This window comes from Drosophila navojoa, chromosome 4 (genome assembly GCF_054131105.1).
Source record: "Drosophila navojoa isolate 15081-1374.11 chromosome 4, UAZ_NAV_1.0, whole genome shotgun sequence".
Classification (NCBI taxonomy): Eukaryota; Metazoa; Arthropoda; class Insecta; order Diptera; family Drosophilidae; genus Drosophila; species Drosophila navojoa.
In genome coordinates, this window is record NC_142892.1 from 17,581,439 (window position 1) to 17,597,550 (window position 16,112).

The 16,112-nt window shown below is 39.5% G+C and overlaps 1 protein-coding gene and 1 long non-coding RNA gene across 2 annotated transcripts in view; both read right to left on the reverse strand.

Moving 5' to 3' along the window:
• Nucleotides 1-2,814: 2,814 nt before the first annotated feature.
• Nucleotides 2,815-16,112, reverse strand: part of LOC149091456 (uncharacterized) — a 125,583-nt gene continuing 112,285 nt past the window's right edge. The window contains exon 2 of the long non-coding RNA XR_016196846.1: nt 2,815-2,890. This is a non-coding gene — a long non-coding RNA (uncharacterized LOC149091456). The remainder of the gene's footprint in view (nt 2,891-16,112) is intronic.
• LOC108650531 (glucose-6-phosphate 1-dehydrogenase) lies at nt 10,422-14,014 on the reverse strand. Its single transcript, XM_018099706.3, has 2 exons — nt 12,323-14,014; nt 10,422-10,435 (listed from the first exon to the last, which is right to left on the reverse strand). The coding sequence occupies exon 1, from the start codon at nt 13,916-13,918 to the stop codon at nt 12,347-12,349; it is 1,572 nt and encodes a 523-aa protein (XP_017955195.1). The 5' UTR covers nt 13,919-14,014; the 3' UTR covers nt 10,422-10,435; nt 12,323-12,346.

The following is a 16,112-nucleotide window of genomic DNA, read 5'->3' on the forward strand; positions in this document are numbered from 1 at the left end:
GTAAATAAATTTATTTTTATTTTATTTATTTATTTTATGTAGAAGTTGGAGCGAATATAAAACGGACTAATTTTAAGTTCGATTTTATCTGCTAATAATTAAATGAAATTAAAATTCTTTTCATACCTCTAAGACCCATGACTGAGGTGGATAGCTCGCATATAATATCCCTGTCCCATTCATTAAGCCGGCTTAGCTGAGGATCCGTTTGAAAGGACTGTCTAATTGGTATGCTCGGCATCTGGTCAGCTTTTCATTGCGAAAATGTCGCAGAAATTAAAGAAATTAAAGTAATTGCCATTTTACCTTTCATCCCAAGTCTTTAAGGGGAACGAGCTCAGCACCTTGACTAGTTCCGACTCACACACACACACACACACAGACACATATATATACATTTGTGTCTGTTGACACATTGAATGTGTTGTTCGACGTATACAAAGACTACTGTGAGGGGTAACAACTCAATATATATTGGCAAATGTCTGCTTCAGATGTCACATAAATCTTCTTACAAGTTTTTTCTCCAGGTGTGGTCACAATTTAATTGCATTTGCAGTCTCATTTTTATTGTACGCACAGAGAGTAAAAGAGAGAGAAAGAGAGAGAGGACAAAGGCAAGGAGTAGGGATTCCTTTTACGCATTATTATTTAACTAACAAGTAACTAGAAAAGTTTTAATACTTTGGCAACTTTCGCTTTAAATTGTTCGCAGCGCAAAGGACAAAATTGCGCAAAGATGTCGACGACAGTCGACTGCAGGACGTAGGCGGTTGGGGGCTGGGGGCGGGCACAACGGGCGCAAGAACTATGCTTAAATTAAATAAGATAAAATCTTATAAAAATGAAAATAGTTTTGCCAGCGTGTGGTTGCACTTTGTGGCTTTAAATATTCAAATCAAAAATGTATTCATTAAATTGCTTATACAGAAGAAAATTGATGGAATACTAGAAAGTGCGGGCCCCGATGCACCTTTCAATTACACACTCTGGAAACTTACAAGTCGGTTTAAAAGGGTCGCTATACCGAAAATGCCAATTAAAAATCCATTGGGTGGTTGGTGTTACTCCAGTCAACAGAAAGCCGAAGTCTTTGCAGACAGCTTAGAGGAAAGATTTAAGCCATTTAATCTCACTTCCGATAGGACCAGAAGAGACGTTGAGCTAAGTTTGGAGACGCCCTTTCAGATGTCACTGCCTGCAACTCCAGTCACTCTCCAAGAGATTGTGCAGCAAATCAAAAAACTGAAAACCAAAAAATCTCCTGGAGAGGACTTGCTGGATAATAGAACTTTAAAACTACTGCCCAAAAAAGCGTTATTGTTTATTGTCCTAATACTCAACAGCATGCTTAGACTGAGATACTTCCCAACCTGCTGGAAAATGGCGTTGATCACGATGGTACCCAAACCTGGAAAAAACCACACGGAAGTTGAGGGATTCCGTCCAATCAGCTTACTTTCGGCGCTAGGGAAGATGGCAGAGAGAGTGATCCTGGATCGTATTATAAAGCTCGAGCCTGTAAAGCAAAAAATACCGAATTGGCAGTTCGGATTTAGACAAGGGCACGGCACGCCGGAACAACTTCATCGCGTAGTCAACTTCTCCCTCGACGCTATGGAACAAAAAATGTATGCGGCTGCTGTTTTTATGGACATCCGACAAGCTTTTGACAGAGTGTGGCACGATGGTCTCCGATTTAAACTGAAGAACATATTACCACCGCAGCTATTCCAGCTTGTCTCAAGCTTCCTCACGGATAGGTACTTTAGAGTCGTTGTGAGTGGAGAAAAGTCCTCGAAACGCTCAGTTTGCGCAGGTGTCCCACAGGGTAGCGTGCTTGGACCCACGCTATACAACCTATACACAGCTGACATGCCAACCACAAATGTAGTTACTGGACTAGATGAGGAACACGTCCTGATAGCAACCTACGCAGATGACACTGCAGTTTTGACCAGAAGTCCTAGCATCAACATAGCCACGGAATCCTTGCAGCAGTATGTAAATAGCTTTGAAGGATGGACCAGAAAATGGAACATAGGCATCAACACCAGCAAGTGCGTAAATGTCACGTTTACCACACGAACTTTGTCTTGCAGCGGCATCACCATGCTTGGCTCCAGAATCCCACAAAAGAGCTCATACAAGTACCTTGGAGTTTTACTGGACAGGAAGCTAAACTTTAAGGCCCATACAACCATGGTACGGCAGTCAATAATGGCAAAATCCAGAAAAATGGCATGGCTTCTTGCTCCAAAAAACAAGCTGTCGCTATATAGTAAAACTACGATATACAAAAGCATCCTAAGCCCGATCTGGAAATACGCCCTAGAAATATACGGCATTGCATCCAAATCAAACTTGGAAAAAATTAGAGTCGCCCAAGCAAAGATCCTGAGGCGAATCTGCGATGCCCCATGGTACATGAGGACTCGAGACATCGAAAAGGATCTAAAGGTTCCAAAGGTGGGAGATGTCCTACAATCACGTTCCGCAAGGTATATAGAACGCCTTGACAGCCACAGCAACGTACTAGCCAGACGGCTAACTGCCAAGCCGAGGAAGAGACGACTCAAGAAGTGCCACCCAACGGACTTGCCCAAAAGAGTGATAACATAATTAAATATAAAAGAAAAATATTTCACTAAACAAAACTATATTAATATAATATAAATAGTAATGTTAAAGTAATATTAAAAATTAACACATAAATATATAATCTAAGTCTAGATCTTTTTGTTATTATTTTTAATGTAGAACTAGATTAAGTTGCCATTATGGTAGCAGTAAGCTTGTTAATAAAATATAAAAATTTTTACAAAAAAAAAAAAAAAAAAAAAAAAAAAAAAAAAAAAAAAAAAAAAAAAAAAAAAATATATCAGGAGAGCTCATGGATTAGTTTATTAAATTATTCAATAATGAATAGAGCCCTGCCAAACATCTAATAGAACCATCAAAAGCTGTTAAACTTAATTTCCAACTCTAAACTAATTTTGATGCACATTAAAAAGTTATGACAAATTAAATTCTCAAATCTGCAGAATGTATGCAAAATAGATGTGTGAAAACATTTCACCCTCTCACGGTTTTTTATTAAAATATATATCATTGCAGAAAGCTTTCGCTTGTCACAGCTGGTAAATATTTAAAATGCCGAAGCAACGTAAAACTCTATAAAAAGGGGCCACAAGCTGCCCGCTAATTAAGCCAACAGAATGTATGAGGTAATTATCAACTTTTTGCTCTGCGATGGGAAAAGTTTTGCAGAGTGGAGTAAAAAATATTCCTGGCGAATTAGTTTTATGCGGCTGACTGAGGTGAAACGTTGAACATAACGAATATTGAGTGGCATCTCTGCTGAAGATTGGCTCTACTGAGGAGCTGCCATTGATATGCAGGCGCGTCCTCAAATGCAAATATGCGAAGGACGAGCGTTGTCCTTACAATGCGGCTAGCACATGACAATGACAAGTCAAAGGGGCCAGACGGGCGGAAGTGTGCGCCGGGACACGGCACGGAAGTTTCTTTCGCACACAGAGGGAGAGAGAGAGAGAGGGAGAGTGTGAGTGGGGGGAAAAAGGGAGGGAGACACACCCAAGTAGGGGCTCGACACTTTGGCAGCAGCGCCTGGTCAACTTCCGCTTGTGCGTACACACACAGGTGTAGTCAGAGGGGGGTCAGCCTTTGTGCCGGAAGTACACACAAAGGCTGCACTTAGAGGTCGTCAAGCATAGGCGCCGTTCACACGCGCCATGGATAGTTTATGTAACAAAGTGTTTTATGTGACGCTCGGACTTTTATTGTTTCGCTGAATCAATAAATGTAGAAAAGAAGCCAAAGACAACCGAAGACAGCTTTTAGTATATTCTTGCAATTCTCTTCTATGCAATTCTCATCAAGTCAATATTCTTATTGGCAGCTCAGGCCACACCCACTTGGCTTTTGCATATTCAAATATTCGGGCACGATGGAAGACTGTTTGCCTTTGCTATCTTTGGAGCCTCAGCTATCTCAATCAAGCTAAAATTGCCTTGTGGACTTTGCTGATGCTTCAGTCTGCTCTATCCACATATCTATGTATATAGATTGCTCTGAGCTCCCAGGTAGCCAAAAACTTTCGAAATTGAGCTGCGCGAGCTCAGCTAGACGTTATTGGGTTAATTAATAGTTGAGCTCAAGTTTGTATGACAAGCTCACAAATTGTCCTAAAGCGCTGCGTTTTATCTGCGAAGCCAGAAATTTCCTGGCCGTTGCACATAACTCAAACAGCTCAGGTTATTAGCGTAATGCAGCCGCGAATGTCGCAGCAGGTTGAGCCGCGTCTCAAGGAGAAGCCGCAGAGATTGTCATGTGCATATAGTCTAGATATGTATGTGTGCCTGTAACCACAATGTGTGCAGCATATAACGCTGACAAATGTCTCAGCGAACCGGCAACTTGGAGCTGGTTTAGCATTTGCATTTGAAATTTATAAGCAAAGCACAACTGCAGAGGGGTGGCTGGCGGCGAGGGTAGAGGCGGCCACCGCACCCGGTTGCACATTTGCAAACGAAAATTGCCATTATTCGCGGCTCTTAAGTAAAACGCGCGACGAACTGTGGCGTCTACGAGTGCCAGTGCGAGTGCGAGTACGTATACGCAGTGTGGGACGTAAAAAATGGCACTGAGCAAGGCCAGCAGCCAAGGGAAGCCGATAAGAATAATAAGCAAGACAATCGTGCTGCTGCTGGGATTATTCGCCTTAAATCAGAATCATATATTCATAGACCGAGACGAAAGAGACCCAATCAGGGCAGTAGTAGAACCCTTAAGCACATCATACGACATATATTTAGTCCAGATGGCGCAGCAAACACTTCATCATAATATATAATGTCTCTCAACTTGTTGTTTTCTAAAAAATAAAATGGAGCCATAAATTTGATTTGAGTGCGCAAATAAAATGCCAGCATAAATATATTTACGAGCCAATGGCAAATTGGCGCAGATGACACAACAAGCCGAACCAAAGCGACAAACAAAATTAAAAGCACTTGCTTTTTATTTCACTCCACGCCACAGCTTAGAAAGATACTTGTACATATATATGTATGTGTGTGTGTATGTAGAGCGATGAGGATGCTGACGCTTAAAAGTTAAATGTGCAAATTTTCGAGTTGACTTTTGGCCAAAAGTTTGCACGAACAGACAGACAATTGTCATTCATTTCGGTGCAGAATGTCGCCCTTTCGTCGCTCTCAGCTAGATTGACGTTAAAAACTCACAATAAAATGCACAAAACGATAACGAGTCACTCAGCGGAAAAGCTGAATATCAAACGCTTTTAGAGCACATAAAAACTCACAGCCAACAATATATACAGAAATATAATTTTAATGTGCTCAACAAAGAAGAATGTGAAGCCAAAGATAAGCAAAAGTTTGCGCAATTAAATTTTGGGATGATTTACAAGAAATTTAATTTAAAGTGCAAAGAAGAGGCTGGGCAAGAAATAGTGATACTATATGTTAAGTATATTAATTAATAAAATATAAATATATATATATATATATATATATATATATATAGTGAAATATTTATTAAGACTTGACAAACAAATATAATCTAAATCAGTCTAATTTGGATGTCTTACTGGTAGGTAATTCGTCTCAAAGCTGTGCCTTTTATCATTCGGATCTTAAGCTCGTATTCAACTAAAAGAATGTTGGCTTAAATAAAACCAAGTCTACTTTATTGGAAACTTCCTTTATTATCTCAGCTGGCCTCCAGTTAAAAGCAAAAGATAACAAATTGAATGAACTCTTTTCTATTTACCCAATGGCATCTTCAATAGACGTAGCCTAGCCTTAAAATAATATTGAATATAATGCATATTGCGCTATCATCTTATGGGCGTTTAATATCCTCTTGCATCTCCATAGGAGCCAATGCTAAAAATTTTTAATTTTTGTTTATTAACCATAAATTGCAAAATAAATAAAAATAAACAAAAAATAAATTAAAATATAAAATATACAATAAATTAATATATAATAAAAAATAATAAAATTAAAATAAACAAAAAAATAAAATAAATAAATGAAGAAATGATATCAAATATATTGAAAAATATATAATAAATTAATAAATTTATATATAAAATAAAATAATAAATTTAAAATAAATAAAAAATAAAATAAATAAAATTAGAAATAATAACAAACATATTTAAAAATATATAATAAATTAATAAATAAATATATACATATATATAAAATAAAATAATAAAATAAAATTAGCCAAAAATTAAAATTAATAAAATAGAAATATTATCAAATATATTTAAAAATATATTCATATATAAATAATAAATAATTTTTACCATATTATAAAATATATTTTATTACAATATTCCTTACCATTATTCACTTCTTAAAAAAATGCTTTATAATCCAAAGCAGAGTCTGTTCTGTTTTATCTTTACAATTCAAAGATGTATTGAAAAAAAATAAATATATACATATACACAAAATTTTATCAACTGAAAGAAAAGAGCAGCTGAAAGCTTTCCATGAAAATAAACCGTAGAAAAGTTAATAGTGCGGAAATTTACATTTATGTTAAATAGATGCACAGCTCACTTCAGGTGTTCCATAGATATCCATGGACACACATACAGATGTATATATAATAATGTACATATATATGCTTTATAGCGATTGTTATAGAAATGGCAATGCGCGCATATAAATATAAATATTTATGCTAAATAAATGAATATAGACCGCCGCATTATTTGCATAGAAAAATGCCAGCATCGGGCGGGAGTACATAAAACGCGGCACTGGGGAGCCAGCAGCTAGCTGATATTATGCCAGTTCAGCGTATCAAATGACACGTTTTAACACTTTCACACGGAGAGAGAGAGAGAGAAAAAGAGAGAGAGGGCAAGCAAACGGCGAGTTGAAATTGGAGCTGCATTGTCGAAAGACAGCGAGTGGGCGTAAGAGAGAGAGAGAGAGAGAGAGAGAGAGAGAGGGAGAGTACTGGGAGTAGCTTGTGCAGCCAAGCGGTTAAGGAGTCTGAGTCCAAGTCCATGTCTGTGTGTGTGTGTGTGGGTCGTTCAGAATATGGCTCGAGTGCATATGAACCATAAGCCGCATTTTTACGTGCAGCGTGTGTGTCTCTGCCATGTTCATGTCACTGAGAATATGAGTGCAGAGCCAGTGGCACTGGCAGTGAGTTGAATTTCCTTAAAGCTGTTTCGACATCATTTCAAGGATGCAGGCAGATTACAAGGGAACTGCCAATTGGGTTGGACAGAACAAGCAAGCAATTATTTTGCAATATCTGGGAAATTAACAAACCCTTTCCTGTCTAACTTGATTACCTGGGCAGCTACCGGCGAGGGTAAAAGAAACCGAAGGAGTGGCTGAAAAGAAAAAAGAGAACGAAACCTTATCAATGAAACGAGTGTCAGTTTTGTGGCCAACGGCAACAGGAAAGCAAATGTAAACCGAAAAGGAAATGCTGCAAAATGCATGAGAAACATCACACGATAGATGGGCAAAAAAAGAGAGCAAGAATGGGGGGAAAAAAACGTTGCTAAACCCCGAGGTTAGCCCATAGGTTTGGCATAACATGCGCAAACTATGAATCAGTACAAATTGCAAGACTGATTCGATTATTAATCAACTCAGGTTCTCACTGGGAGATGAAGATGTTTTTGATTAAGGATTCAGTTTGGCTCAATTAGAGATATGAAGGATAGTTTGACGGGAGAAATTTGCAATGTTTTTATATTGAAAATTATTTTTTGAATGTTTGCATTGAGTCTCTAATAAGGTTTAGCTCATGTTTATGTGGAGCAGCATTGAATATAAATCGAGTTGTAAACAAAGGGGAATACGCTGTTAATTCCATAAAAGATCATTTTTTCCTTTATTTTTGTTTTTCTATTGCTTAAAAGTTTGTCTTTTGCAATCTATTATATTGAACCTTGATCTTTACATTTATAAATTTAATAACTACAGAGACATCAAGGCTCCATCGCAGCGTTGTGGAAGCTCTAATGGATTTTATTGCTATACAAAAGACTAAAAGCTCTTTATGAACTTCATTGTTTGAGTGAAGTCTATGAAGTATATGTCTAAGTATGATTCTAATGACAGCAGTATTTTATTCGGTTTATCAGTTATGAATCCTATTACTGCAACTTAGTAAATTTTACTAAATACAATCAAGTTTTCAATTTCTTCTGATGTTATTTCTCTATATAAATGCCAAATATATTAAACAGCCTCCTCTCAAGTCTCTTCCAATTTCAAAATTTTCTGTAACGCCGCCCTCGTATTGGCCAAGTCTAATAGCAACTGGCGTTGAAAGTCTGGCCAATTCGTTGGTTACGTTACGAGCTTTTTGTTGATGCGCCAGCCCGAAGGCGGCGACAACTCAGCCTCAGACGCAGCCTCAGCCTCCGCACAGCAACTACTGAGAGCGAGTCAACATTTTGCTAACTATTTTTTTGTTTTTTGTGCTTTTTTTTCTATTTTTGTGTTTGCAACATGCCGCCGCAATCGTGTTGGCTTTTGCTGCTGCAGCTCGCTTGTAAATTAAGCAATTTGAAATGTTGGCCGCAGTTACCCAAAAACTCACACCTCTCTTCCTCTTCCTCTCCCTCTGTCTCTATGTTTCTCTGTCTCTGCTCGCTGTCTCGCCTCCCACTTGAAGGAGAAACCACAAAGTGCTCGCCCACCACCTGTGTGTGCGGGAGTGTCCCTGCTTTAATCGCTGTTGTAGCTGGCTGTAACTCGAAGAGAAACAACAGCAATAACGACAGCGAGCGCTGCACAGATAACTAAGAGGTATGCTGAAGTCGATGGCCCCTAAACAGAGCCCGGCCCTTCCACACGTATACACGTTTTTTTGTCTACCTTGTTTCTTGATTACCTGTACTGCGCGCCGGCCATTTGCTTCAGTTGGTCAGTCCGCAAGGCTGCCGTAGTCAGAGCCATTTTAATTTCACTTTACGGTTTTCAAACACAAAATCCTTTTGCCACTACACAACACACACACACACACACACACACACTAGACTATAGCCAAGTGCAAGACTGAGTGTGAGAGAGAGAGAGAGAGAGAGAGAGAGAGAGAGAGAGGATGGGAGGGAGCGGTATGGCCAACCAGGTGTAACCAGGTCTCCCTTTTTTATCGTCGTTGTCTGTTTGTTAGAGGATGAGGGTTGTTTGTATTTCGGTTTGTGCTATTAAAGCTGAAATGGGAAATTAAAGAGGGAGAGACTGAAAGTGAGGTGAAGAGAGAGAGAGAGAGAGAGAGAGAGAAAGAGAGAGAGAGATAGATAGATAGATAGATAGATAGATAGATAGATAGATAGATAGAGAAAGAGATAGCGAGAGAAAGAGATAGAGAGATAGATAGAGAGATAGATAGAGAGATAGATAGAGAGAGATAGATAGAGAGAGGGTAGACAGAGACCGACAGAGGCAGAAGGAGGTAGACAGAGATTGACTGATCGACACGAGTATGAATAGAAACGAAGTGAGTCAGACACAGACGGAGAGAATACAGTTATAGATGGACAGAAACGAACAGCGACAGACAAAAAGGGACAGACATAAAAAGAGACGGACAAGGATGTACAGAGGCGGACAGAGACAGAAAGAGACGGATAGAGACGTGCAAGGACAGATTGTGACAGTCAGAGATAGACAGACAGTTAAAAATGCAATTGGGAAAAGTTAAAGCTAAATAATTATCCCATATTTGACAAATACTACATTACTTAAATATAAGAAATTCTTCAAAAATAGCTGTTATAAAATTATAGGAGCTCTTCTTTTTAACTTAAACTTAAGACAAGCCAATTTAAAAGCCAACAAAAAAGCGGGAGGGAATGTATGAAAGTAAATAAACAATCTGTGACGCCAGCTCAATTGCGGGCGACAATATTGTTTTTAATGATTTCCCATGAAATTTATCAAACAGACAAAGAGTAAAAGACAGCGAGCGAGAGAGAGGGAGAGAAAGAGAAGGAGGACCGACTGAAAAAGGCAATGAAATGGATTTTCCCTTTTATATTGTTGCGCACAATCACAATAAGTAAGCAAAATAAAGCTAAAGGCAACAGCATGGCCAAAACTATAAAGCATATGCGAGTGCGTATTGCTGGCCGAAATAACAACAAAGGATATGAAAAGGCAAAGGATATGCAGCAGACGACGGGGCGACACACAGACGGCCAAAAGGAAAAGCCGAAAAGCTGAAAAGCGGAAAAGCTACGAAGCAGCGCTTGAGACTGGGCAAATGCTGCGAATGACCTATAAACTAAATGGCTGGCAAGTTTACAATGCGATTTACAATCAGGCTAAGAGCTCATTGTAGTGCAGCATTTGGGATATCTTAATGCATCTGCTAATTAAACTAAAACTAAAATCTAACGAGCTAAAAATGGAATCTCCTCAGCTTGCATTGTTCGGGCAGCTAATTAGCTGCGGATATACTAGCCAGATTCAGCTTATTTATATGCAGAGGGCTCGATGGCTGAGCATCATCAACACGAAATGGCCACAAAAACTTAACGAGTAAATAAAACCAACGAAAAACCGCAAACACACAGACACACACACACACATACACACATACATACATATAAGATAAAAAACAAACGAAAGTGTGGCGTGTGAGCTATACGAGTTCAGCCAAAGTTGCGTTAAGAAATCAAAGTAACTTTCTTGGCTTGGCTATCCACACGCCTCCCTTCTACTCTCTCTCCCTCTCTCTCACTCCTCTATTTGCCCTTGCTTTAGCTGCTTGTACTTTTTGCTTCATCAACTGCTTTTCACTTATTGCAAACTTTTGCCAGTGCCAGTGGACTAGCGCCAAGTTTGCTGCCTGACCAGGATAAATTTATATTCAATACTCTGTAAAACAATAAATTTAATCAGAGGGTAGCCCAGCCAGCTAAGAACAGTTTCTCTTGCACCACTCCAAGATTGTTGACTGTAGATTAAACTGCATTGTTTACTATCAGTGTCTGTGTGCGATTGCTGAGATTAATATGCGAAATTTGTTAGTCTCAATCTTAGCTCTAAGAAATTCACAATGGGATCAAAATAATGATTAAGAAATAATAATTCATTTAGTTGAAATTAATTTACTAAAACTCAAAATTTACATTTGATTAATTGCATTTTATTTATTATTAGCAATTATTTAATATGATTATATAATTTCATATAATTAAATTTAGTTTAATTTAATTTAAATTGTTATTTTTACATATATTAATTTCATTGTAATTGCAACAATATTTTAATTTTTTAATTTTAATTTAAATAAATTAAAACATTAAATAAACTCTGTATATAAAATATTTTGTTTGTTATTCTTTTAATTTTTATTTCAGGTTTCTATTTCATTAAAATAATTTGTTTTCTTTTGTTTTAATATTTTATATATATTTTATAAAATATTTTTTATTTTAGTAAATTCGTTTATCAGTTCGCTTGTATATTTTGGTAATACAATTTTTTATATTTTTTATTTATAATCTATTACGTTTGTTGTTATTTTATTTGCATGCCATATAATTTTGGTGTAAATTTCTTTTATAAAAAAAAAATATATATGTGTTTCTGTACATAATTGCGCTTTATATTTTCAACTATTTTTTATTTTGTGTAAAAATGAATTAGTAGTATGTATATTTCCAAATTCTTTGTATAAATATAATTTATTTTCTGTATATAATTTTTTGTAGTTCTCCATTAAATTACATTTCTTTTTATTCATGTGAACTACGCAGTTTTAATACTTTGATTTATATTCAAGGTCCAGTCTGATAAATTTGTATAAATCTAAGCAAGACGTAGAGCAATAAATTTGCTATCTCTTGACAATTTATTATACCATTTTAGGTTTTCATATCTTGGCGCAATCTCAAAGACTTTTAATTTCCAGAGCATCATAAATTTGCTGCCCAAACCTTTTGGCAGACCAACTATACTGAATGCAGTCTATAAGCTGGCCAAAGGACAATGGCCAAATCATGCGTGTTATTTTTGCGAATGAGGAATGAAGAAGCAGCGTTGATAAGTTCACAAGTTCCCAAGTCAAAAGTTGAAAAGTTGAGGTGCAACTGCTGCTGCTGCTGCTGCTGCTGCAACTGCTGCAACTGCTGCAACTGCTGGACTGGGTTAATTAAAAAACTTTTGCTTGGTATATTTTATTAAATTTGCGTTGGACCAATTTATGACATATATGCATCAGCTATATACATATACATATATATATATATAAATATATTTCTCGGAAGTAAAACTGACTTTAAACAAAAACTGAGCTGCTACGCCAGGGGATTCATCCAGGTGGGCGTCGCCTGTTGGGCTCGGTTGAGAGTTGCCTTGCTGACATCGGCTGTGGCACTTGGATTGCCCCGGCTGGCGTGCCACTCGTCGGACTCGTAAAACTTAAAGCCTTGCCGGGCTGCCATTTCGTAGGCGGCCATTGGCCCGCATGAGCCAAACTCGTAGTAGAAGGGCCGCGGGCGCTCGTACTCGATCTCGGCCAGGACGGGCGAGAAGATGCGCCAGATTTCACACTGCTCGTCGGTGCGCATGAACATCATCTGGTTGCCGGCGAAGACGTCCAGCAGCAGAGCCTGATAGTTGGCCGGCACCGCCCGATCGCGCAGGAGCAGGTCCAGCTCCGTCTCGCGGAGCGCCATCCTCGGCCCCGGCCGCTTCTGCATCATGCGCATGAAGAGCTGCTCGCGCGGCGCCAGGCGCAGCACCAGCTCATTGGGTATGCTCGAGGAGTTGCCACTGTGGTTGCACTGCGTCGGCTTGTACTGCACCCGCACCTCGGTCTTCGTCTCGTTGAGCGCTTTGCCCACGCGCAGGATGAAGGGCACGCTGGTCCAGCGCTTGTTGTTGATGCGCAGCACAGCCATCGCATAGGTGGGCGTCACCGAGTCCTTGGGTATGTACGAGTGCTGGGTGTAGCCCACCTTGGCGGGATCCTGCTCCCGGCCATTGTTGACATACTGACCCAGCAGCACGTCGCTGAACTCCACGGTGAGCACCTGCCTCAGCACCTTCAGCCGCTCGTCGCGCAGGTCCTCCACATCGCTGCTGTACGGCTGCTCCAGGGCGAGCATCGCCAGCAGCTGCATCATGTGGTTGGTCATAACGTCGCGTATGATGCCGTACTGATTGAAGTAGTCCGCGCGTGCCTGCACCGGCTTCTCGCACTTCACGCTGATCATGATCGCTGCGATGTGCTTGTTGTTCCAGGTCTCCGACCAGATCAGATTGGTGAAGCGCAGCACGAAGAAGTTGTGGATGACCTGCCGGCTCAGGTAGTGATCGATCATGTAGATCTGCGACTCCTTGAAGGTCTGGCACAGCTGCGTCTGGTACACCTTGTACGCAACGTCACTGCGCCCGAAGGGCTTCTCCACCACCACACGATTCCAGCCGCTGCTCGAGAGGCACTTGCGCGCAATGTTCAGGGTCACCTGGTCGAAGACAATGGGCGGCAGCGCCAGGTAGAATATCCGATTGGCCACCAGCATATCGTGCCTGCTCTCCTGCCGCGCCATGGCGGCCGTGAGCTCCGCATAATCCTCCGCATTGTCGTACTGGCCCGCGAGGCAGTACACGTTCGTCCAGAAGCTGTTGTACTTCTCCGGGTCGCGGCTCCTCTCCAAGTCCATGTAGGGCACGCACTTGATGCGAAATGTGCGCAGCTCGAGCTTCGTGCGACAGAACGTGAAGATCTTGATGCCCTGCGGCAGGCGATTGTCGCGATAGAGTTGCCAGAGCGCCGGAAAGACGCGGCTGAGCGCCAGACGACCCGAAGCGCCGAACACAACAAACGAATAGGCGACCTCATTGGTGCTGTCGATGGGAAGCATTCTGGATTTGCAATTTTGATTGTCCAATAAAAAAAAAAAAAACAATTTATTTTTTTTTGGGTTTTTCTAAAATTTAATTTAATTTATTGCTGATTCCATGAGAGTAAAGTCAAAGTGGGTAGAAATTTCTAAAAAGTTTCATATTGTTTTAATTTTATTTTTATTAAAATTATTAATTTTTTTTTATTAACATTATAAATACCATTATTATTTTTATTTGATATTAATATTATTTTTTTAATATATTTTTTTATTATTATTATTATTATTATTATTATTATTATTATTATTATTATTATTATTATTATTATTATTCTTATTTTATATTCTTATATTCTTCTTCTTAGTTCTTCTCTTCTTCTTCTTCTTCTTCGTGTTCTTCTTCTTCGTCTCCTTCTTCTTCTTCTTCATTCTTCTTCTTCTTCTTCTTCTTCTTCTCTTCTTCTTCTTCTTCTTCTTTCTTCTCTTCTTCTTCTTCTTCTTCTTCTCTTCTTCTTCTTCTTCTTTTCTTCTTCTTCTTCTTCTTCTTTCTTTTTTCTCTTTCTTTTCTTCTCTTTCTTCTTCTTCTGCTTCTTCTTCTCTTCTTTTCTTCTTTTTTCTTCTCTCTCTTTCTTTTTTTCTTCTTCTTCTTCTTCCTTCTTTCTTCTTCTTCCTTTTTATATTTAACATTTCTCTAATGCGTGCTTAAATTATTCGTATTTAACGACCGATTAAGGATTTTTATCCACCTCCCCCACCTAACTAAAATTCCTATTACACACTAGATCTATCAGCAATTCCATTTCAACTTCAAAGAATAGATGACTTTGTATTATTATAAACTACTTCCTCCTCCCTATATATATCCAGCAAATAAAGTATAATATATTATGCCACACTTGAGACTTAATCTATTTCCAAACAGCAGGAAATAAGACACACATCTGTATTGCACTGGCTCTGTGCAACTTTATCTCCATCTCTCTCTCCCTCACTCGCTATTCTTCTTTTTTTGTCTGACTAGACAACATTTCTTATGTCTTCGTTTTCCAAAGGACCCGCTCAGAGAGTGGCTCAAGCAATGCGCTTCATTTACAGCTCCCACATTTAAAACGCATCAATTGTTCATTGTTGGCAATTGCTTAAAGCTTTTTGCAATGGGTCAACTTTAGCTTGTTCTTCTTCTTCACTGTGCTGAGCGAGAGAGAGAGAGAGGGAGACAGTCAAACCCTTGGCCATTGCCCAAAGTCAGCTTACAAGGAAAATGACGCTGCAGGCGGCAGACGCAAAAGCAAACGCTTGGCCAGAGCGCAGCCCCAAGGAAAAGCTGTGCACAGTGCGCCGAAGATAACGGAAAACTGGCTGCGAAACAGGAAGGGCAACAGAATGTGCTAAAGGAAAAGCAATGCTGCCAGTCCCACACATAAGCACATGGGAGATTTTCCAAATGCTCTTTGTAGTTGTTTGTTGTTGTTGTTGTTGATGCTGCTGATGTTGTTGTTGTTGACTGCAATTCAAATTCAATCATGACAAATACCCTAAGCTTCCATTCAAGTGCATTGGCAACCCGACGACGATGCTGCAGATGCTGATGCTGTTGATAATGATGATGCCGATGATGATGTTTGCAATTTCTTTGTGTGTGCGTGTGTGTGTGTGCGCGTGTGTCTGCTGCATGTGTAGCAGCTAATAGTCCAGTCACGCCCTGCTCATTTTCGTGCTCGTCCTACATATCGTCATTTTCGCCCCGCCACGTGATGGGCACCTGATCGGCACAAGCTTCCATGCCCCGTGCTCTCGGCTCTCCGCTCTACTGCAATTTGCCTTTCAGCATTGTAGGCTGGCGGAGCAACACCTAAGTGCATCCTGCCATTGTGCTGGTGATAATTAAATTTCCCTTTGACTCGGCTACAGTCTACAAAATGCAATATGCTGAAAGTAAAAAGAAATATCTGCTCTCCAGGGCTCAGGGCGTTGTAATTGCCAGCTCAGTGTGTGGTCCACTCTAAGCTAGGCAGCTTCTGTGTGCTAGTGTGTGGCAAAGTGTAGCTCGTTGCAACGATTTACTATCTAAATTAATGTATTTAGTTGCCTAGAGAATTTCGTGAAAAGCTTTTAAGAGAAATTTTTGATTCGATTGAGGCAGCTCGAAGAATTTTATAAGGCTACAAAGAAAGAGTTTTATATATATGAATGTATATATACATGGATACAC